This window comes from Ylistrum balloti, unplaced genomic scaffold (genome assembly GCF_031769215.1).
Source record: "Ylistrum balloti isolate Yb309-2 unplaced genomic scaffold, AGI_CSIRO_Ybal_v1 Utg369980, whole genome shotgun sequence".
Lineage (NCBI taxonomy): Eukaryota > Metazoa > Mollusca > Bivalvia > Pectinida > Pectinidae > Ylistrum > Ylistrum balloti.
The window spans coordinates 888,681-911,286 of NW_026782068.1; the positions used below are offsets into that span (position 1 = coordinate 888,681).

The 22,606-nt window shown below is 36.8% G+C and overlaps 1 protein-coding gene across 1 annotated transcript in view; it reads right to left on the reverse strand.

Moving 5' to 3' along the window:
* Positions 1 to 22,048, reverse strand: part of LOC132547822 (fibrocystin-L-like) — a 44,821-nt gene extending 22,773 nt beyond the window's left edge. The window contains exons 1-27 of the mRNA XM_060211624.1: positions 21,969 to 22,048; positions 21,463 to 21,701; positions 21,100 to 21,288; positions 20,697 to 20,888; positions 18,761 to 20,245; positions 18,121 to 18,270; positions 17,169 to 17,340; positions 16,437 to 16,608; positions 16,026 to 16,188; positions 15,529 to 15,608; positions 14,548 to 14,677; positions 13,783 to 14,151; positions 12,111 to 13,588; positions 11,227 to 11,392; positions 9,223 to 9,456; positions 8,244 to 8,522; positions 7,649 to 7,897; positions 6,994 to 7,161; positions 6,389 to 6,622; positions 5,197 to 5,844; positions 4,736 to 4,898; positions 4,116 to 4,348; positions 3,773 to 4,018; positions 2,954 to 3,490; positions 2,266 to 2,573; positions 1,605 to 1,976; positions 958 to 1,357 (exon numbers count right to left, since the gene is read on the reverse strand). Coding sequence (XP_060067607.1) covers positions 958 to 1,357; positions 1,605 to 1,976; positions 2,266 to 2,573; positions 2,954 to 3,490; positions 3,773 to 4,018; positions 4,116 to 4,348; positions 4,736 to 4,898; positions 5,197 to 5,844; positions 6,389 to 6,622; positions 6,994 to 7,161; positions 7,649 to 7,897; positions 8,244 to 8,522; positions 9,223 to 9,456; positions 11,227 to 11,392; positions 12,111 to 13,588; positions 13,783 to 14,151; positions 14,548 to 14,677; positions 15,529 to 15,608; positions 16,026 to 16,188; positions 16,437 to 16,608; positions 17,169 to 17,340; positions 18,121 to 18,270; positions 18,761 to 20,245; positions 20,697 to 20,888; positions 21,100 to 21,288; positions 21,463 to 21,701; positions 21,969 to 22,048 — 9,136 coding nt within the window. The remainder of the gene's footprint in view (positions 1 to 957; positions 1,358 to 1,604; positions 1,977 to 2,265; positions 2,574 to 2,953; positions 3,491 to 3,772; positions 4,019 to 4,115; positions 4,349 to 4,735; positions 4,899 to 5,196; positions 5,845 to 6,388; positions 6,623 to 6,993; positions 7,162 to 7,648; positions 7,898 to 8,243; positions 8,523 to 9,222; positions 9,457 to 11,226; positions 11,393 to 12,110; positions 13,589 to 13,782; positions 14,152 to 14,547; positions 14,678 to 15,528; positions 15,609 to 16,025; positions 16,189 to 16,436; positions 16,609 to 17,168; positions 17,341 to 18,120; positions 18,271 to 18,760; positions 20,246 to 20,696; positions 20,889 to 21,099; positions 21,289 to 21,462; positions 21,702 to 21,968) is intronic.
* Between the last annotated feature and the right edge of the window lie 558 nt (positions 22,049 to 22,606).

The window sequence follows — 22,606 nt, forward strand, 5'->3', positions numbered from 1 at the left end:
TGCCATGAATTATTTATACAAGTGCTAATCATTAATGATGTTTGGCTGCTCTACCGATCAAGATTTATTTCCTTTTCTTACATCTAGCATGGAAAACCATTTCAGCATAGCAGTACTTGAAGTAACAATTACAGGTTCTCGTAGCAACGTAACGAATAAAAACAAATTAAGACAGGTATCACGAAGATATGCTATCGATGTTATGATAAAACAGAGGATCATTTGTTGAGAAGTTTTTTTAAATACTTTGTACATAAGATATCTATTTAAAAAGAGGTCAAACAAATCCATTGAAACAAACCTTGACTGATGATCAATGTCAATCAGTTGTAAACTTGATGATGAGATATCAGAGTGTGAATATGATCTAAACTTACCCAGGATATATCTTATATCTGGTTAGTAGGAATTACTGTTTTTCAAAATCAAGGACACTACAGACTCTTCTACATCAGCCGCTTATCTCGATTATTTCCTTAAACAAAACCAAGATAGGCTGCGTTCCACGACGCTGTATGATAAGCGTGATGATTCAATTTCCCTATCCATTTCTGTATAACAACATTCCTGCATCCCCAACATATGAAGTTGGAAGTGTTTGATATTCGTAAATATGTTTGTTTGATGGTTATGTTGTTGGAAACCCTGATCTCATTAGAGAATGTGACATTACTTGAATTGACCACGGTTTACATGGCGGGTGTCGCCGATGAAGCAGTAGACGCCTTCTTCTCCGAAATAAATGGTCTTATTTCTTTTACATATTTTGCATTTGTTGGATTATGATTATATGGAAATGTTGAAAAATTCCAGATTTTTTTTTATATACAAGCTTCGAAGTTTTGAACGGAGGGATTGACTGACACACAATATGGTTACTATATAATCACTCTTATGTGAGTTGGACTGGGGGAGGGTGAGAGTCGTTTATAATGACATACAATGATGCTCTATTACCTCTTTTCACTGTCACGTTGTCGAAATATACACCAGTAAAGTTCTCTGTAAGTCTGTTGACGACCATGTCTCCAAATTCCTCTTCCTGTTCTCCTACAACATCATCAAAACTTTCGTTGAAAGTCAGAGATATCTTCGTGGTGACAGATGTATCATCATTAAGCAGGCTTATCTGGGCCTCATTTAATACTTCAACTCTTAAGTCTCCATAAACGTCATACTCTTCTGGTGATGACTGCACATGGAATCTCAGAAAGTAGATTCCAATCTGATCAAATGCCAAATCATTAAAGATGGCTTCCCCTGTCGAATGATTAAAGTTCGTGTGTTTCAATCCTGTCATATTTCCGGTTGTATCCAAGGCGTTGCTAAGGTTAACCATTGCTGTCCATGTATGACCCTGCAAGGGATGGAATCAATGCTTAATTCTACAAGCTGTATATTATAAGGCACAAACAAGATACAAATGCGAATAAAGATCTTACACGCAAATCACAATACGATTATCACGAGGTTTCTATCAACATGTTGATGACATATTGTATGGAAGATGAATGATTTTCTTTTTTTTTTCAATATCCAAGTGTCTATCATTAGATATCCTAACAGGATTTTTTTAAAAATATTATCAACTCTTTTATACTTACTCTCCACGTGATGTTGTTGATCCGTTGTTGAGTGGCGTTATCCAGTAAATCTACCCTGAATTTTGTGATGTTGTTCACAACCGATAAATCGGTTGAAATACGAGCTCTGAGACTGACAACAATTTTATCTACGTCAAAGCTCTCTGAAATCACATCCAAATTTACTTCATTTTCTGGATAAGTCTTGTTAAAGTGAATGATAAAACCATCCCCGAATTGTGATAATTTGAGATCGGTGAAGTTGGCCCATCCACTGATGACGTTAACAGTTGTTGTTCCATGTAACTGGGCAGACGTGTGTACCGCTGACACTAGGTGAGCTGTGATGCGCCATGGATCAGCAATGCTGCCTAATTTCGACATTGGTTCGTCCTTGAAGGAAATAACATCACAATATATAAATGTTTTATAAAACTTTACTAAATCAAACGTATTAGGTTAAAAAGATCTGTCAGTATCGACGAAAGCCTAGAAAGGTAAAATTTCAAAAGGAAAAATATAAAATCGCGTTATTTTGATTTCAATACATATATCAAATAATCAGAAAAAAGAAAATAAATGTCTGGTAGTTCATGATTTAGCTTTAGGGAAGAGCTCATTGTGCCAATCGATTTCAATACATATAACTAACGTAGAAAACTAGACCTTAAACATCGATTACCTGTACATCAAACACGCGCAGACATGGTTGTTTGGGGAAGGGTGCAGTTTCATAGGAGGAAGCTATATGTTTAGATATATTTATACGCTTTGGAACGTTGATCTCCCCAGCAGAGTCAAGTCTTGGCGCGTCGAGTCCGTGGTCAACAACAGGCTCACTTACAGCAATACGTCTAACAGTCAGATTTAGCATTTTGCCTATATCTCCTCCACCCTGAACTTCATTAATAAACTTTGATGAAAGGTTCAACAATTTTTCAGTGGTCAATGATTCATTTGGAATTGACGCATTGGCCGTGGTATTCGCACCTGAAATAGAACGATAAGGGCCTGAAATCGATGTCATTCAGGAAATAAAACAAACAATTGTAAAATAAGCTTTCCTAGTAACAATTTCTCGACTCTTCCTGGCTAATGAAAATTAACCGTTATGGAAAAGTTTCCTCTTCTTTTGATAAGATATTACAAGAGTTTATTATGTTGACATTGATTATCTGGATTGCTGTATATTCGACTATTAATTGTCGTAATGGTTTCCTCGTCGACTTTTTTTAGGCATTTTTTGTGAATCTTATTATTTGATGATTGTGTTATCAAGTTAACATGATGATTTGTTACGCAAACCCTTTATAGTTTTCTGATACGTCATACAAAGAATAGCTGAACACCAAAACTTGAAGGATTATTACTTTCGATTGGGTTATTGGATATTTCAAAAACGACATTCTTGTAACCATCTGCATCTCGTTTCCTCCTTCCAGACTCTCTAACGACGTTTACAACTCTGATCTTCTCCGGAGGCACATCAAAGAATAATGCTAGATTGTGTACCAATGCTTCCCCGTAGAACTCCTCAGGCGTAAGTGCAGGTATTTGAAATGACACAATAAACGACGGATTTGTTACTATTTTAACTGGGCTGCTTCCTCTGAGTAATACATACAACACATTGGAGTTCCGGTCAAAGAAATTCGTTCCCGTTCTGTCATTTGATTTCTCATCAGGAACGAATTCACCAGGTACAGATGGTCGATCAACGATGTATTTTTCATTGACCATTCTGGCGTTCTTTGCTAAAACCAGATCTTCCCCAACATACACATCTCGGCGGTTGGATTGGGAGTACCATATCTTTAAAGTCACGGCCTGGCTATCGTTGGAGTTTAGCAAGAAAAGCCGTAGGGTCTGAGGACTTGTAGTGGAGAAGAAAACTGAGTATTTGTTCCCTGAAAACATTCATTCATAGATTAAGATAAATCACACTTCTTTAGATGAGTGCAAATAGATGCTAGACTTTGCGAAAACACTGGAATACTAAGATAAATCCATCAAGGCCAGGCAGTTGACTGAGGCATTTTTACAGTTGCCAGGAAATCGAACCACTGCCACCTGAGTGAAATTGTGTTACCACTGCGCCGACCGAACATCCATTCATATGTCAAACATTATTCAAAAGACAATATTATTAAGTTTTAGTCACATTATGAATCATTGTCCAGAATACAAACCTGAGGCTACAATAGCCATAAAAGTTGACAAACGTTTCCTACAGTAGCCTTGACTACAATCACTGTGGTCCTGGGGGCCGTTAATGAGGTCCAGATACCCGTCTCCAAGAATCGCCACAGGTGACAGACGCCGGGTTTCCGTGTCCGCGTCCAGACTCTCTATTATCAGCATTTCGTAATCAAGGTCGTGACACTCATAGGCTTGCCAGACAGGTCGGTAATGGCAATGGTCGTTTCGTATTATACCTTTTTTTCAATAAAAGAAACTATATGAGTATACAGATATCTCATGAATATTTCTGATTCTGACTTTCAATAACTAGGATTTGTTTCGAAATCATACCTTTGTGCGGTGCTATAGTACTAACGTTGATACGTTCTCCATTTAGAGTTGTCAACATTTCCTTAGGTATCCTGTAGTCACCTAGACCTCTTCTTGGATCACCATCCCACTCCCATTCCGACTGAGATATGACTGCTCCCTTTTCGCCCAGAAAGGAGCCATCTTCGTCTTTTATAAGGGCCTTTTTCAGTCCATCACAGTCCATGTCAACACAGTCTCTTGGGTTTATTTTACTGTTTGTATAGATGATATTTTATTAATAAAGGGATTTTAATTTCTTTAAGTTTATATACAACATACAGTATCTTTTATTTCAAACAGACTAGTTCTATCAGCAATCGTTTGATATATTGCAGAAAAAAATAAGTGCAACATAATTTATTCCATTAATATTTATAATATTTTTTTAAAAGTTTCATTGAAAATATACTAACTTATACACCTAACATTGATGTACAACGGCAGACCAGCAACAATGTAAACATATATGACATCATGCTTTTTATATAGCAATAAAAAGTCTATCATAAAGGACGACAAAAGGCAATATGTCCATCCAAACCTCTATATTTTCGAATCTAAACAGTTGTTTATAAACGACTTCATGAAGATAGACGTACTCAATGTTAGGTCGATGGATGAAGAAATATGAATCGTTATCCGAGCTGAATTTCATTATTTTACTGGTTACCACAGGGTGTTGTCCGTCATCATTCCATTTGTTTGTAGTCAGCATGACGTCTTTTGCACCACATACCGACTTAAAATGAGCAAAAGTCACACCTTGAAATAAAGAATAAATGCAAAAGTAAGGCAGAAATATGTTCAGTGCAACACAGAAGTTCACATAGAAATATAAAGAAAAAACCCTTTTTTGCCGTAGTTAGTGAGCGTTCGGCCCTCACAACTTCTGATATTATAGAGATAGATAGGGATAATGAAGACAAAATAACTCAATCTACCTTGAAGTGACTTTGTGCCTGGCAAATCCTTATTATTGTATAAAGTCTTCATCGTAGAGAAAGAAGCTTACCATTTCCCCAATCTTACAGCGTTTCAGGTAAATCAATACCATACTCACCCTGAATATTCGTCACTCCCATGATTGCAGGGTAGGTCTCAATTCTCGTTAGTCCGTAAAAGGGATTCCAGTTACTTCCTCCCAAGAATGAGGCAAAAGTCATTCCCACGTGACCTCCATCGACTTGATTTATTATACCAGACGATTTAGCGCGATCAGTTGTACAGTTGTAGGACGATGTTGTACCTATGATGAGACTGTCCTTAACGGTACAGGATTTCCATGTGTATAAATGATCCACGGGACTAGGGCCTATCACTTCAGTGTATATTCCTATATTATTTTCAGCCAGAACATTACCAGCAATATTTACTGACTGCATATTGTTGTAATATATTCCCATGTTACTACATTTCCAGATGAAATAGTTCGATATTTCATTACACCTCTCATGACCTTTATTTCCAGGAAAAACAGCCAACCCTATTGACGAACTATGGGCTTCATTTCCAGATGGACCGGATGATAGACCACATTTTACACCAGGAACATTGAACGCTACACCGTCAGTACCACTTACTGTATTATTTATGAATGTTAGCTTACTGGATAGCATGCCACTGATCGCCCCAGGGTAGGAATCTTCAACACGGACTAGTACGATAAGGTTTCGTTGTAGTGTCGTTTTCAAAGATTGAGTTTCAATCGCTAAAATGATACAAAGCGATTATAGATAACAATGTTGATATTTTGATTCATAGAACTGTATGTCGCGTCATTAAAATGAAAAAGAAAAAAGAAAATCTGATAAGAATGAAATGAAAAGCATTGTAAGTTACCTACATTAAGAGTGGGATTTATCTTCGCGTTACACGCGAGGAGAGTTGATCATGAATTCAAAACCCCCGCTATTACTTGTAACTCTGTATGGCATTCATTTCGACTTCCTTACTGATATCGGAGTCTCGAGATTCCATGTCTGTAATAGCTCATTATTCACAAATCTAACGTTATTCTTCGATCAACGTTCTCAAAATTATGAGTTCGTATATATGCCTGAAGCGGTAAGTCCACGAGTTGGGGATGGGTGTTTTTACTAAATTTTAACTTTATATGCATACTTGGTGGCATAATTATATAAATGAACTGACATTAAATTATTTGACTGAATCAAACCTTCTTTATGTCAGAGTATGTGACAACAGTGAAAGTGGCAATTGCACTTTGTGATAATCTTGTATCAAGGACCTACCAACAGATACAGAGTGGTGGATAACATTGTCGCTCAGTACAAGACCGGTAGTTCCGGATACATCTATCGCAGACGAGAAGCCGTGATGGAAGGCACACTTAGTTACAGACGATGGCTTATCCTCCGTCACTGTCTCGGCATTAGAGTACGTAAGAGAATATTCACGCTTAATATAGGATTTCCATTTTCCCTGTCCAGTGTGGATGAATTCAACATTACTAAAGCGGGCATAACCTGTGATGTAAGTGACAAATTAGTTGGTTTAGGTTAGGTACATATACAGATGATACGTAAATCAAATCTGAAAAACTGAGAACATTAGTGAAGTGTTTTTTAGTAAAAGCAGCGATATATTTTTTTTACTGATAGTAAGTTCATTTTTGTTTTATTGTTTTTTTTTTCAGAGATATAATTTTACATCGTCATGTTAATTTTGCTTTACTATGAAGTACAACTAGCAGAAGACAAATGTTATTTCCGTTTTTAAATCAATATTAGTTTTCACATCATCCTTGATTTAAGATTTAATCCCATTAGGTAGATCGTGCAATCAGTGAATCACTGTTTAATAGTGAAATAATGATTTCTTATTCCACCGAAATAACCTTTGACAAGCTGGTGGTTAAACAAGGTCGCTCCCACTAATATTCGTCCTCCGTAACTTTCGTGGTGCATAGGTTCAGTATCTTCGCCATATATACGAATGTTTCTGGTAAGAAGCCCTACCTCCGCCGCGATATTTATTCTTCGGCCGTTTATTGTTTCCTTGTGAGCTGCAACATAATACCTTAACGTGTTTCATACAAACATGGACATAATGAATTGAATAATTCAAAGTAAGGTCGATTAAAAAAATATGAATAGAATAACAACAATAGAATTGCTTAAACGTCCTAGACGCCTGTTCAACAGATTACAGGTCAGGTGACTTGTAACTTTTTCTCTATTTGATACACCTATCTCGATTATAATTTACGAAAGACAACCATAGTAACAAACACCTTCAATACAAATTTAGAAATAAGTAAAGTAATGCTACTAATTAAGCGGCATCATACAATGGTTTCCTCTTTCTAGGACTCAGCACAGACGCTAAGGGCATGAAATCGAAGAGGCTGCCGATGAAAATTGAAACTGATCGACACGAATATCAATCAACCCAAAAATTAATCAATTTCATAATTTGCCACCTTGATCAAAAGAGCGCCAGATCCTTGAATATGCACATGAAAGGGACATTCAAGTTCTGCATGTACGTACCAATATGTCTGAATTGTAGAGAACTATTCAATGTTAAAGTCAATCCGTCTTCGGACACATGAGTAATCCTGAATATCTCTGTCTCCCACATGTCGTAGCTAGTTGGGCCGATGACTATTTCTGTCCCGACTCTCCAGGTCACGTTATCAGCTAGAGTAATTGAGGACTCCCCAGGGTTCCCTGTCTCAGCCAATCTCGTCCATGGAACGCCAATATCTTTACCATTAATTTCTAGTCCTCCATATACAGCTTAATGAAGAAAGATGTGCAGATTAATTCAAAATACGATATCACTGATTTATCGTTTAATTTCAAGGGCAAATAAGCCAGAATTTCTATTCATTTTTACTGCAAATATTTGATGATTGCTATTGATAATTGAAAATGTTAAAATATGTTAATCAGTTCAAAACACTGAATGAACATTTTCTTACGTAAACATTTCCCAGTATCTTTGAATGATCCTGTCTCTATCATAATTATATTGTTTGAAATAAAACGACGGCAACTGTACAATATCGAGTTGTCGTTAAAAGATAACAATAATAATAGAAAAAAATGAATAAAAAAAATTAAAAAGGAAAAACAACGCTACCTATTGTTTTTGCGTTGACAGGTATTTGTGTAAAAGGTAGGTAGTCTTCAGTGTCCAGGTCTCCAAGCCGGCGACCACGAAGTACAATGTCTATTTGACCAAGGAATGGGTTATTTGGTGAACCAATCAAAAGTCTTCCTCCAATGATTATGATATCAGTTACACTCAGAGTAAAGTTTCGGTAGGAATTATTTACAGGACTAATGTCGAACTCAAGCACGCCATAAATAATGAGTTTGTTTAGCCTCGGTATCACAGTGTCCGCTACCATCCAATCGTCTGTGGTTAGAAATATGTATGTGAAACAGCAAGAAAAAAACAATACGCAAACAAACAGGAATTTAAAAAAAAGATTTGAACGTTAAATGATGATATAGTATACAGCGTGACGGGGTCTACTTGAATGGGGTAAATCTATCAAACAATACAATATTAAAAAAAGAAAGATTTAGACTCCTGATAAAGTACATGAAGAATAAAAACGGTGTTCCGATAGGGTAAGCGCCTTCTGCTGAATTGATGAAAGTGCTTAACACAGAACTTGAAATAATCAGGGATTGTATGAAATAATCACAATATAAAGCTCCTATGTTTTGAAACCAAGGATGTGACTGGAAAAACCCCAAAGTACATGTGTTTCAAGCACAAGTTTTTAAATGATCGATCATTTTTGGCCCATATCACTTTTACATCATGTCGAAAAGATTGTGTATTTGGAGTCCGCGTAAAATCTAGCACAACACGAGGAAAATTGCCGCGGGAAAAACCATAGGTACAAAATGAGCAGAAATGCAGAGTAAAGCAAGAAAAAGACGAGAGTTACAGTGCTGCATTGGGCTGAAAAGATTAAACTTGGAATCCCGATTGTATAGTAGACCTAAAAATTAGTCGCTGCCCACAACATCAAACAAGATAGAACATGTGTAGTATTCCCTTGTTCACAAATAGCTTCAACAGTATTGCATTAAAATCATACAACCTTCCGTAATGATGACGTCATCACCATCAACAGGAAGCGAGGAGTTAGGCCATGATGTAGGCGAGGACCAGTAGATATAGGCAGGTGTTCCGGGTGAGGAAGTCTCGTAGGTGGAAGGCGCAAGTGTAGGAGTGATGCATCCCTTGAAGAAGCATTTTCTAACACTGAAGTAAACAGAGATATCTTGGGTGCCATAATCATATCCGTCTGTGTGACCCCGTCGTCTATAGGAAACTGTAAATATAATTGTACACATGAACTTATATATGTACATAACATAGAAGATATCCAGGAAGAAAGCTGATATCAAAGTTCGTATCATCAAATGGTTACCCATGGCAATAGATCATGCTTTTACTTCTTTCAGTGGTGTATTACAATAATGTGACGAAATAGATAAGCTCTTCTTCCCTGGTCTACTGAGGAGTTCATCGAGGGGTTTATAGGTTTAGGTCATTTTTATTTCAATACCCTTTCAGGGTGACATTTAAGCTTGACCAGCGGTCCATGACATGGTAGTGTGCTGTTTATTTGTAACTATTAGTGTTGGCCTTTACTACACATCATGTGTAATATTGTCGCTAAGGCGGATACAGAAATAACTGATAAAAACTATCGCAGGGTCATTTAAGTTCATGCAAACTAATTGACCTGGGTTATTTCAAATTTGAAAAAAATACTCATGACGACAGGACAGCTCAGGACAGCGGTCATAATGGTTTTTAACCATTGTTTATTTATCGATTATCTTCGTTGTTTTTTACTGATTAGCATAAGTATGTAAGCCACACACATGAAGCAAAAATGATAACATGCATAATATTTTAATTATAGAATTTCGACATACAGACATTCCATTGATCGTTTGCAACTTACAGAGTGATATCTTATTTGTACCAGAGGTCAACAGAATGTCCGTGTATCGATTTATCATGCAATTTACATGTGTATTGCATAACAAAGAGAGTATTACAGATAGCTCTTACAAGCACCTTTCATAACAAATTTAGATTCAGATACAGTGGAACTAAACAATGAATAAACCTGCATCAAACAGCCGTTCTTCTAGGACTCGTCAATGATACTAAGGCCCTAAATTCTGCAAACCTGAGAGATAAGTAGGGAACATCCAAGTTGGCCAAGGGCCAGTATTCATGAAATGGAACTCATGTGCAAGCATAAATTTAGCATTCACCTAAATCATATTCAATGATACAAATGTCAAATATAAACATTGAAACATTCATATAGCATTTGAGCTGAATTCCTTTCAATATATTTTCAAATCTTTGACAAAATCAGCTTTATTTATCAATGTTTAACTGAAACAAGATATAATGTTTGAGCACAAAATCGATGCTAGATAATTAGAACGATTTCGTGAATACAGCGCAAGATGAGAAGATTAATAAAACCTATAAATTATAGATTTCATTATACAATTAATAACTTATTTCAAAAGAAGCTCAGGGTGTATACTATTATCTGAATGAATGAAACATTGAATGCAGGTTGCGGCCTAAATGTCCACCAGTCGCAAACTACCACGCAATCAACTAGCAATCTTAACGACAGTTCAAAACACACAAAGTAAATAACACTAATCATTACACATTAAGAATGAAATACAGTACTGTCAAAATTAAGATCCAAAATAACTGTATCATACAGAATTTTCGTCCTTCATGTTGAAACAGGACCAGGGGAACTCAAAATTGGTTGCAATGCAATAAATTTTACGATTATCAATATTGGTTTAATTCTAGAAGGAGAAAACAGCTGTATAATGCTGTGTACTTCATTGTTTGACTCAACTATACCTAACTCTAATTTATCAAAAGATGTTATTCACTTGTGTGTCTTTTGTACAACTATTGAATCTTATGAATTATATGTGTTATGATTTAATTTGTTTTCCTTACCTATTCATGCAATATCCCGAATTCAGATAAAAGGAGAAAAGTCAATAAATATTGAAATCAGAACAATCAATTAATCACAAACCTAAGTACGTGATAAAACCAGATGTCTCATTATATTGCCAGTCGCCATGGTAATGTGTTTCTGGGTCAAGGGTTTCATTTGTTGCAGGAATCAGACTGTATCCATCTATATGAACTTCGTCAGGTTCTCCAGTCAAAGCTTGGCTTATGATTACATAGTCGCCGAACTGTAATGAAGGAAATTTGATTTCAAAAACAGATTGATGTAATCGTTCTTCTGATCTTCGACTGACAAAGCGATGATATTATTATGTTTTGGAATTACTCTTCAAATACATTTATATGCCACAAAAAACGAGTAGGACCGCCGATTGAATGAATGTTTGATGTAGTTCTAATATAACCGAAAATTATACTACAGATAGGTAACACAGAATAGATAGAGGAATGCAATAGCTTGTCGTTGTAAACAGCCTCAAGTCTGGAAAGTACGCTGCAACTATCTTGATGAAATTGTAGAAAGAAAAAAAAAACTCATCAAAGGACATTATCATGACCCTTTGGCTCTTAGTTACTGAGAATAGTTTACTTTGATATCTTGAGATGCAACATATGACCCCGATGACCTTTAACGTTGATAAAAAAAAAATATTTGAACAGACATGGGAGTCTTATATAATTCGAAAGTATTCTGAAGGCCCAATATGACGACAATATGTCTTTTTAATAAAAAAGTTGCTAAAATGGATAAATGATGTATGGCGTCTAAGCTATCTTACCCATTGGGTGGGTGAGCAAATAATCTGATATTCGACCATGCATGACCCACCAAACTTTGACCTCAAAAAATATTTTTTCCAATATTGAGAAGACGCGTTTAATACCAGATATTAGCTAATACTAACTCTTATATTAAAGCCATACTCGATCTTGTACTTCACATACCTGCATTCTGTAGAAATAGCCATAGTAGCTGAAATTAGTCAGCATGTAGCCATCATCAAATTCCCAGACATAAGAAGAACCGGCAATTAAGTTCGTCATCCAGCCGCTTGACGGATATATCGCTCTGTAACGATAATGGTGTGGAGTAGATCCATACTTGTTTGTTAAAACGAGATTCCAACTTGAAGAGGCGTATGATTGTGAATATGGAGCGAATCGGATTAGTCTGACATCTGCCGGGCAATTACATAAAGGAATGTTTGAGTAGTTTGAGAAAAAAGTACACTTTGGTGGTAAAGTTCCGGTACAGGGTACCACTTTACATGACGGAGATCCACAAAGGGAACCATCCATGTCTTCGTACACTGATTCCCAAATCCATTCGTTGTAAATTCGATGATCAGCATTGATAAATGTAAGATTATCTGTTCGGTACGTGTATCCACCACAGTTATAACTGCATCGCTTGGGAATCCTTGTAATCCGTAACGCCGAACTGTTTGATTGATTAAAGTTGACAAAACTAACATTATGAATACTGAATCCGAACTTGTAGGGCAGTACAACTCCTCCGTTGGTACATTCTTGTGGTGGGATACCTGACAGGTAGCCAACGATCATGGAATCTTTCAGAAAAGGACTGTAATCATTATACAGATTTCCCTCGTAGATAATTTTACCCTCATAACCAGCATCAACGTTATTAACAGCGGTAAGACCAAGTACATGTACTGCTCCCATTTCATTTACTTCGATTCCCTTACGACAATTCCATACATACATATCTTCAATCACCGCAGCTTTCACGGTTGATGAGTATGAATACATTACGTGCGGAGTATATTTCGGGTAGATCCACAAGCCATACCATCCTAAAGAGTGTGCGGTATTGTTGTTGAATTCTGTAATAGGGGTATACTGAGGTCTGTAGCTGCCAGTTACATCAGAACGTACACTATCCTCCAATCGGAACCAATATCCAAAATGTGTGCCACCGGCCGCCACATTATGGCGCAGTGTATTGTTTGGATTTGTGATCCAGAACGTTGCTGGTGAGATATCGCTATTCAGTAGTTGAGAACTGCCTTTCACATCTATACCAAGGTTGTACTGGAATACATTTCCTGTCTCAGTTCCATCTTCCAGAAATATCGCCACACCGTTGACGTTGTAGATCACATTGCGTTCAATAAGAAGGTTGTGTGTATCACGAATGTTGATGGCTCGATTAAACGTGTCGTGTATTCCACATCCACGTACATACGATTTAGACATGTCACCAGTCTTATAGAAGTTGATTGGATGACGGCCAAGACGGAAGGCTTGTCCGACATGGTAGAACTCCACATACTCAATACGGCTTCTTGTTACCTGTTTCTTTGGGTCTGTTGTGTGAATTATTACTTGCGCACCGAACTGGTCGCTTCCCATTTCCCCTCCGGACCGACCACGGTTACATGTCTGGACAGCAAGGTTACCTATAATGCAAAATTTCGAAACATATTAGCTGAAGGTGATTATGTCAAAAAAAGATGATCAGAGCAGTTGATTATTAACGAATTATTTTAAAGAGGTACAACCAACAAGAGGGAGGTTAAATAATGAAACAACAGTTCTGGAAAAATCATTGAATAATTGTCTCCTTTTATTGCGATAATTGATAAGAACGAACCTGGATCTAAACCATCTGGACATGGTTTGATATTTTCTTTCCACTGTGGGTCGCTTTGCCCTCTTACAACAACGTTTCGAGTAAGCAAGCCAACTTCCGCACTGAAATCTAATCGCCTGCCCGCCACTAGTTCAGATCGTCCAAGATGTGAGTTGGCTAACTCGCTGCCGAGTGTGATTGTCTTGTTGTCTGAAGAGACTGATTCTATCGTAACAACCTCAGTCTCTGTCTGAGAATTTACTCCTCCTGTCGTTGATATGACTATCAGGTCACCTTTCTGCCAAGTCACCTCATGCTGTAAATTCAAGTGTTTGTCGCCAGCTTCAGCGGTGTGTGCTAGCTTCGTCCACGTGATGTCTCTGTGTAATCCTGTATAATGATAAATAGGACATCGATGTAAACTGACAATGAAATGAATAACTGAAGTTTTGGTAAGGAATATTCTGATAGTAGTTAGATTTACAAATGTCATACAAAAGGAAGGTATACCTTCAAATTTGAGGTTAAGAAAATATGATTATTAGGCGATCTCCCGTAACAATTAAATGCATCTCTATGTTTATCAAGTACACTTAACAGCCAAGGTCAAATGAAGACGGTGGGAACGATTGATGAGACTTTTTAAGACCAACAATAATGTTCTAAACTGTATGATGCTGGTAATCCGTAAATACTGCCAAATAAAGAAAACAAAGATGATAGCACTTAATTTGAAAAAAAGAGCTAAACATGATTGTCCTTTTCCTCAATAATTGATAGCATTACCATGTAAGTCCAATGTCCCTTCTCGAACGGCCAGTGATTTTGTCCCATATATGGGCAGCTCCTTTGAGCGTTGGTGTCCATGTAAACTTATTGTTGCTCTGTGTTCGAATGGGTTATCTTCAGTTCCAACCTTAAACAAACTCACATTCTTCCATTCTATGTAAACTCGGTTATTCGATATTCTCTTCTGTATATAACAAAATACTATTTGTAAAATTCATAAAGTTTAACCGTACCATAACTTCAGAAATGGATAGTTTCTTATTTGCAAGAAGCTGTTTCATAACGCTTATAACTCAAAAACATATAAAACAAAGTTTTGTGAAATGTAGAAGTGTTTGAGTATATATACCTGCGAATTATGCACAATTAAATTGTGCAATGAATAGCAAATGATATTTTGGAAATTTTGTACCAATTTGTTATGAAGGGACAAGTATACTCCTGTCGTCAGTAGTTACTCAAATTGGGATACCCCCGAAAAACAAAATGACATTACTGTATCTTGTATGGGACTTCTTGCACGTTTCCATTTACAGATTCTCCTATGCATTGAATTCACGAGAACATTAATTCACCTTTAAAATGTTATTCCTTTCTTGTGTTAATGTTGCGTTGCGATTGTGGGGTAGGGGGTGATGTTTCATGTTTGTTCAGACATATCGGGGCTATATTGGGGTCATTACAGCGCCTGAGCGTTGTTTGCGGTGAGAAAATCAATAGACTACTGCAGGCGTACTGCAGGGTGGGGGACTACGTGCGTTTCTTTTTTTGAATATATATTGATAATTAGCGTTAGACAGAGGGGGAAATGTTATGAGGATGTCTTAGATTGGGCCATTGATCGAATTAGTTCTCGTGTACAGATAAATATGCTGACTTCAGTTTACCCCAAGTTTAAATATGTGGTAAATGGGTAAATATATATTATTATATGGTTTTTTTACACAACATCTTGATTATTTTCTTGATGTTTTTTACCTGTAAAAGACCACCATCTGTAATCAGTATGTTTTCAGCGTGCAGTTCAACATCTACTTCGTCAAACACAAGCTCTCCTCCTACAAAGTAAGTATCAGCTATATCTTTTCAGTTGTAGCAAAAATAAGAAAAATGGTAATTGAGGATATTTGTACAATGTTTTGTGGAGATCTATTAAATGGTTTTCGGATTGTTGTCCGGACAATGTTTCCGTTCAGTTAATTTAATATTAATTACTTTTTGTTTTCATGGCAATAAAGACCTATCCAAAAGTCAGACAAAAAGCAAAAGGCAAATTTTGTAGGGATCAGGTAACCTATTATCAAAATGTAGCCCATGATGACGGATGCATATGTACGTATACACACGCGGAACCTAATTCAATTGTCCCCGCAAAGGCATTTCTAGGAAAGTAATATCGCTATCAAGGCATACTTAGTAATTATATTCAAACAAGGAAACAACATGGATACATGCAATTGTAAACTGTATCTTGCCTTGTATTATCAGCATCTTCAGGATAGGTGAATCCGTATCGAATAGAATAGTCTGACCCTTTTGAATGACGACAATGTCCCCTGCTGTGGGCAAACCGGCTGCTGCCCCACCCCAGGTATACACAGATGACCAAACATCCACAAAGTGGAATCTCGCATTTTCCTATAAAAAATCAAAGTTAATAACTATTAAAAACGATATTTAGATATTTTGAAATATTGCATTAATTTTTTTAGAGGTTGGTTGGTTGTATCCCCACGGTACTTGTGTGAATGCGTGTCTTTGTGAGGAAAGTTGTGTGACTGTGGATATGTTTGTGTCTTCGCAGATATTTTGGAAGAAGTTTAGAAATGTATGAATTGACCAGAACCATTACCTTATTAGTATGTAATCATCTTTAATAATTGTACCTCATTTGCCTTTCCATTACATCCTGTTTCTAATCGGACACCTGCTCTTTCAGACTTCGAATGGGCCTCAGTCACACATTCTATGCTACTATTTGTCCATTTGGTGATATTGCACAAAGTTCCACCAATGGTTACTTTCGATACACATCCCGCCGTTGTTACTTGCGATAACCTGAAATAGATATATAATATGTGTATATTTTAAGCAGACTCTTGTTACCTTTAACTGTAAAATGCAATGTATACATTCATATTGCTTAATCGTCCGTGTAGAACACATCAGTTATAATTTCATTTCAATCACATAACATATTTATGCAATATACAGGGATTTAAGGATATAATTGATTATAACCAATGGGTCCAGTGCATAGAGGCTTACATGGCTAATGGCGTCATATAGACTGGATATACCATATCGATTTTTTTTAAAGTAACGTCACAGACCTTTACATCAAAATTGTATGAAAAGCACAAATCGGCCGCTAAAACGTGACCGCAGATGATGATCAGAGGTACAAGTGTATGACGAACTTCACCCATAGTGTTTGTGTTTTTGCAGAAAAGTGACAATGGGTCGATCTGTTCCATACTTTATTCCGATTACCCTATATGGCATTGGACGGGTAAAAAACAAGACAGGTTTTGTGCTTGGTTTGAAATAGCTCCAATTGCCTTTATGATTTCAATGGGTGTTTACAAATACAAATTAATGTAGTTCATTATAATTACCCGAAATTTGATCCAGATATCGTAAGTTTAGTTCCACCTTGTGTACCTCCACGCTTTGGTGTGACATCGTCAATGACTGGTGTGAGAGCAGGGTCGTAGGTATAAGCATTTTCTAGTGTTTCAGTAACACTGTTGACTATGATCTTCACGTCGCATTGCTGAAGCGCCAAATCTGTGAAATTAAGAACAGACAGTTACCAGTTTGTGTGAGTTGGTTAAATCAGTTTGCATGTACCGATAAATGGTCAGCAACTGTCAGTCGATTGAACAAAAATCAAATAAATAAAAAATGTTGCATATAAATATATTGAAACAATACCTCAAGTTTGATGTACTTGATATTTTTCACATCTTGCGTTTATCAAGTGGAATATATTACTGATCCCTACTTATAAGATATTGATTTTTACTGAAATTGATAATTTCCTTCACTTTTAAGGCTAAGAAGGAGAAATGAATCAGAGAAAAAGTGTCTCAACGGAAATCTAAGATACCACTGCGACCGGTAGTAGATGCCTCACAATAGGTCGACGCTCTGACTTACAGTTGAGACACGGCGATGTCTCTTTGTAGTTGCTGCTAACTACTTCAATAAACAGCATACAACAGATGCGTCGCATATAAATTATGTTAAATATCGTGCCCATAAACACAACTTCGACAGCACAGATCTGTTCGTTTCTTAGAAACGCAAACCGCCACATGTAAGGAGTGTCACTTTTCACACCTAAGCTCTCCATCAGAGATTACTTACGCCAACGCTTTTCAAACGGAATCGTTGCGGTTTCTAAAAGACTAAAACACTTATCAAAATCACCTATACAGACATCGGAATTCACATCACATTAAAGCAATGGACCCACTGAGTAGTTCTCATTTGCATAATCGTTTTGCGTTGTTGAACCCATAAAGACTGAGAGATCTACTTTTGCACACCGAAACAAAATATTACCTGACGAAGATGGTGTATCACAAATAAATTGAGTTGGATCTGCTAGTTGACTCTTCGACATGTTGCACATACTACCACAAATGGTCACCACCATATCACTGTCGAAACCTGATCCGAGTACAGTGACTCTCTGGTCTCCAGCTAAACTACCTGGAAAACAATATTGAAACTTGGTATTTAAACTTCAAAGATACTATCATTTTTCTACATAGATATACGTTTCTGATAATAGTAGCAAAAGTCTCAAGAAAAGCTGATGAATGCTCCCCGAGAACAGTTTTATTGGACACAAACTTTGAGGAAAGGGCAGCAATTCTGTAATCAAGGGTTTTCAGGCACTACGCATTATGTTAGTATGACCAGTGTATACACAAAGGTTTCTTTTCCTAGAGGTTATGCAGTGGACACAAAAGGTCATATGAATGTCCGCAGGTCCTGAATTTGATTCTTTGCATATTGCCTTAATATTACTTATGTATACACAATGTTTCATGATCCTTACGTAAATGTGGGCAAAGTTAAGCTCTGGATACAATAGCACGAACAGAAAGATGCACGTACATTCGTAAATGTTCACGGAACATAAAGACTATATTATCCCTAACGAACTAGCTGATAACCGGTAGTAAATGCTTCTTACCTGAACGTGGTTTGATGGCGTTTACTGACATATTAAATGTAAATGTTTCATCTGCATTTGAATTCCCAACACCATATACACTAACATGCATATTGTATGTCCCCGCGCGTTGAACTCCGACTGTACATTTTAAGTCTGTTTGATTAACAGCAGTCACTGTACAATTACTATCTCCGATGAAAACGCTGGTCTCATTCAGTCTTGTTCCTAAGTTGTAACCGGTGATTGTTATATTTTGTCCATACGTTCCGGACGAAGGATACACAGCTGATACTGTAGGAGAGATCTTCTCAGTAAAGTTAAAGTTTCGCTCTGGATATTTGACCCCATTTGACTGGATATTCAACACTGCCATACCAGCTGTATGCTCCCTGGTCGTAAAAACCAACGACATCACCGTTCTATATTTCACTGAATATTGAAATCCGTCGACTTCAACAGACACATCAGAAAGAAAACCATTTCCGATGATAGTGACGTCAGTTCCACCGTGAACACTTCCTTGTTTCGGAATGATATCTAATATGGTTGCTGTACTAGTAATATTGACATTTCCTTTGTTCGTTGCTCTCCCTTTACTGATTATATCTACCACAACCTCATTCTGACCCAGCGGCAAACTTTTTATCAAACATGTAATTTTAGAATTCGAAACGCTTTCCACTAAGCATTTGTGGATTTCCGAAGACCGCATATTCACCGATACTTTTGTTTTATCCTCTCCAAAGCCTGTTCCGGTTATTGTGACTGAGGTAGTGTTTTCACCTGTTATCGTTTTAGGAGTAACATTAGTTACTGTCGGGGTCATCTGATCGTCGTACAAAAACTGACATGATGCTGCACAGACCGCCGGGATTTTCTTATTTCTGGTTACTGGGATAATTACGGACACGTTCCGATTTCCAACGGAGGACCGCGGTGTTAAGCAAATGATTTCTGTGTATGAACTCGATACTATATCACAGGGATATCCACCTATATTGACTTCTGTCGATACATTGCCTTTCCCTTCTTCAAAACCTGTTCCAGATATTGTTAAATGTGTGTATCCTCCTCGAGAGCCGTTCTTAGGGGATATATTATCGACTACAGGAAACAGCGCAAATGTTTTTAAAATATCTGTATTTATGTTGACATGGGCGTAACCCACATTGTTAACATAAAAGACCAGATACTGCGGTCGACCTATTCGTGGTTTGTTTTCGGACCCAATAGTACACGTTATAGATGTCAATGAACTGCTGGACACCTTACAAATATAGTCTCCAAACGTTATATTATTTGAACCACTTATCTCGGAGAATCCGTTACCAGATAAACGTATCTGATCATTAGTGGTACCGTTTTGTCGGCTTATTTGGTTAACGACTGGTGATCGGCATGTCCAGAACGCAAATTTAAACTTTGTGGTATCTGATGAATCGAATGGAAAAGGATCAGAGCAGTTTTCTCTATGTACAGATGCATCACAGCATTTCGTTGTGTCTGAAAATAAGTAAAAACACTTCGATTGTGTATGCGTTTAACATTTTAAACCTGTAAATGAATTCGGGATTTTAACCAATTCATTCAGACACAAGTAAAATGTTTGAATATCTTATGTCCTGTCACTTGTTTGTAGACATCATGTAATATCAGCGATCCATACACCAAATGAATGTGTAAAAAAACAGTTCAGCCATATAAAAAGATGTTCCAACAAGATGGCGTGTTGCCATTGACTCCTCGTTATTGTTATCAAGTTGGCGGAGCTAAATGTTTCATTTCTCAGCAGAAAGCTGCTTTTTGCATTTAAACAACAACACATTATTATAATGTACTATATAACTAATAATGTTTAAATGTGCAATCATAGCAACACATACGGGGATGGCGATCGTTTATTGTATGGTTAAGATAGTTCCAAAATGTCCAAGTAATTACCACCTATACAAACCTGCGGTTGGCAATGTCTTCGCTAAGTTATACTTAGCTTCAAATCCTTTATGTGTAACTGTGACGTCAGCCAGGAAAGATGCTCGGTCTATGACCTCCACAGATCCATGGAACCACGTGGTACCGTACTCATCAATAACACCACTCCAGTAGTAAAATAGGCCGGCTCTACCAAACTCATGGGAATACCATCCTGTATTTCACGTGAAAATGACAATTTTCTTAAAAGGATGTCATACCATGAATAAGAGAGAAAATCATAAATCTCCAAAGACATAACCAAGATCATGAAGAAAACAAAACCCCAAAAACAAACAACATAAGTTGTTCACAAAAATCATATAACATATAAATTGACACAGATTATATCAATGTGTTAACCATAAATGACAATTCCTTAATACCTGTTGATGTACCAACATCGCCATTAGAGAATCCCCCTGGCTTGCCGGATTTTGCTGTCATGTTGTACGTCTCCTCGACCCTCGGTTTCATTTTGGTGATATAAAAAGGAAAATCCCAATCCCAGCGTACGACATCCCCGACCTTGACCTTGATATGCTGAGGGTTCCAGTAGTAGTACTTTCCAAACGCTTTAATGATATGATCAATTTATACACAGTTGTTATTGATATCAGCTTTCAGTTTGTAAATATTTCTCTACGAATTACTAATATTTGATTTTATACCGACATATTATTTCCTGATTTATATATTTATTGTTATTTAGCATTATTGTAGGTGATCGTGATTGTTTTACAACTTACATGGATGGTAACCATGGTTGTTTACTCTATGGATTGTTTGTGTTCTTTCAATCCTGCATATGACCAAACTAATGTTTGCTGCTGTGACATCACAGTCGTAACTTCCAACCTTGACCTTTGTGTCGGATGTGAATCCTCGTCCTTCCAAAGTGAGGCTTGTGCCACCAAACAAAGAACCTCCAAGTGGCTTGATACTGTTCAGTTCTAGGTTGCATGTAATAGATGGTAACTGATTTTTCCTGTGGAGACAAGTGTAATTATCTTTATTTGTTTTTATATTTTTCCTGTTATATGAAAGATTTGAATTTTACAACTTTTTGTAATGTAATACAGGACATGGTTTGTTTATAAAATAGTAGTCTTATTTTTTATATAGTACCTTATGAACTATAGAAAAATGTGAGAAGATATAAAAACGGTAATATCATGAATGACTTTATAAATGGCAAACGTCAACATTTTGTAGAACAATGTAAACTAAAAAATCTGTAAAAAAATTTTCGTACGAGTTCAAGCCTGCTCCATGGCTCCCAGCTATTACTTTCACATGATGACTTCCTGCGGAACAGGGAGGTAACTCTGCCATAATGTAGGTGTCGTTATAGATGGTAATGTTTATTTCACTTTCGCCAATCATCAACGTCAGATTTCCCTCTGTCTGAAATCCGTTACCAGTTATGACGAGCAAGTCTCCGCCTGTTAGTTAAATCAGAAATTTCAACTTTTCAGGAAAACTAAATTAGTCATTGATCTAAAAAAATTAAGCACATTATATCGTAGACAAATTCGAAACTGAATACCAATCTCTTAATGACAATGCGATCCGAGATGTCTGATCTCACAAGCAAACCATGAATACTGACATTTTAATTTGATTTTATAACCGTCGCATTTACCTTGGCTGTACTTAACAAATTGCTGCTTTTGTGTTTTTCATTTTTTTTGGTCGTATCTGTTGTAAGTGTTGTTAGCACTTAATCGATATTAAATATTGCGATATCACAAATCTTGAAAGCAATCGCCTTGCATTGCAACCAATCGATTGCCTCCATATAGTTGCAATACAACTCATGATCAGAGTGTTTTAAGTTTGTTGATACCCTGTTTTATCAAAATTGATCAAGTTCCCAACCAATCAGACAAA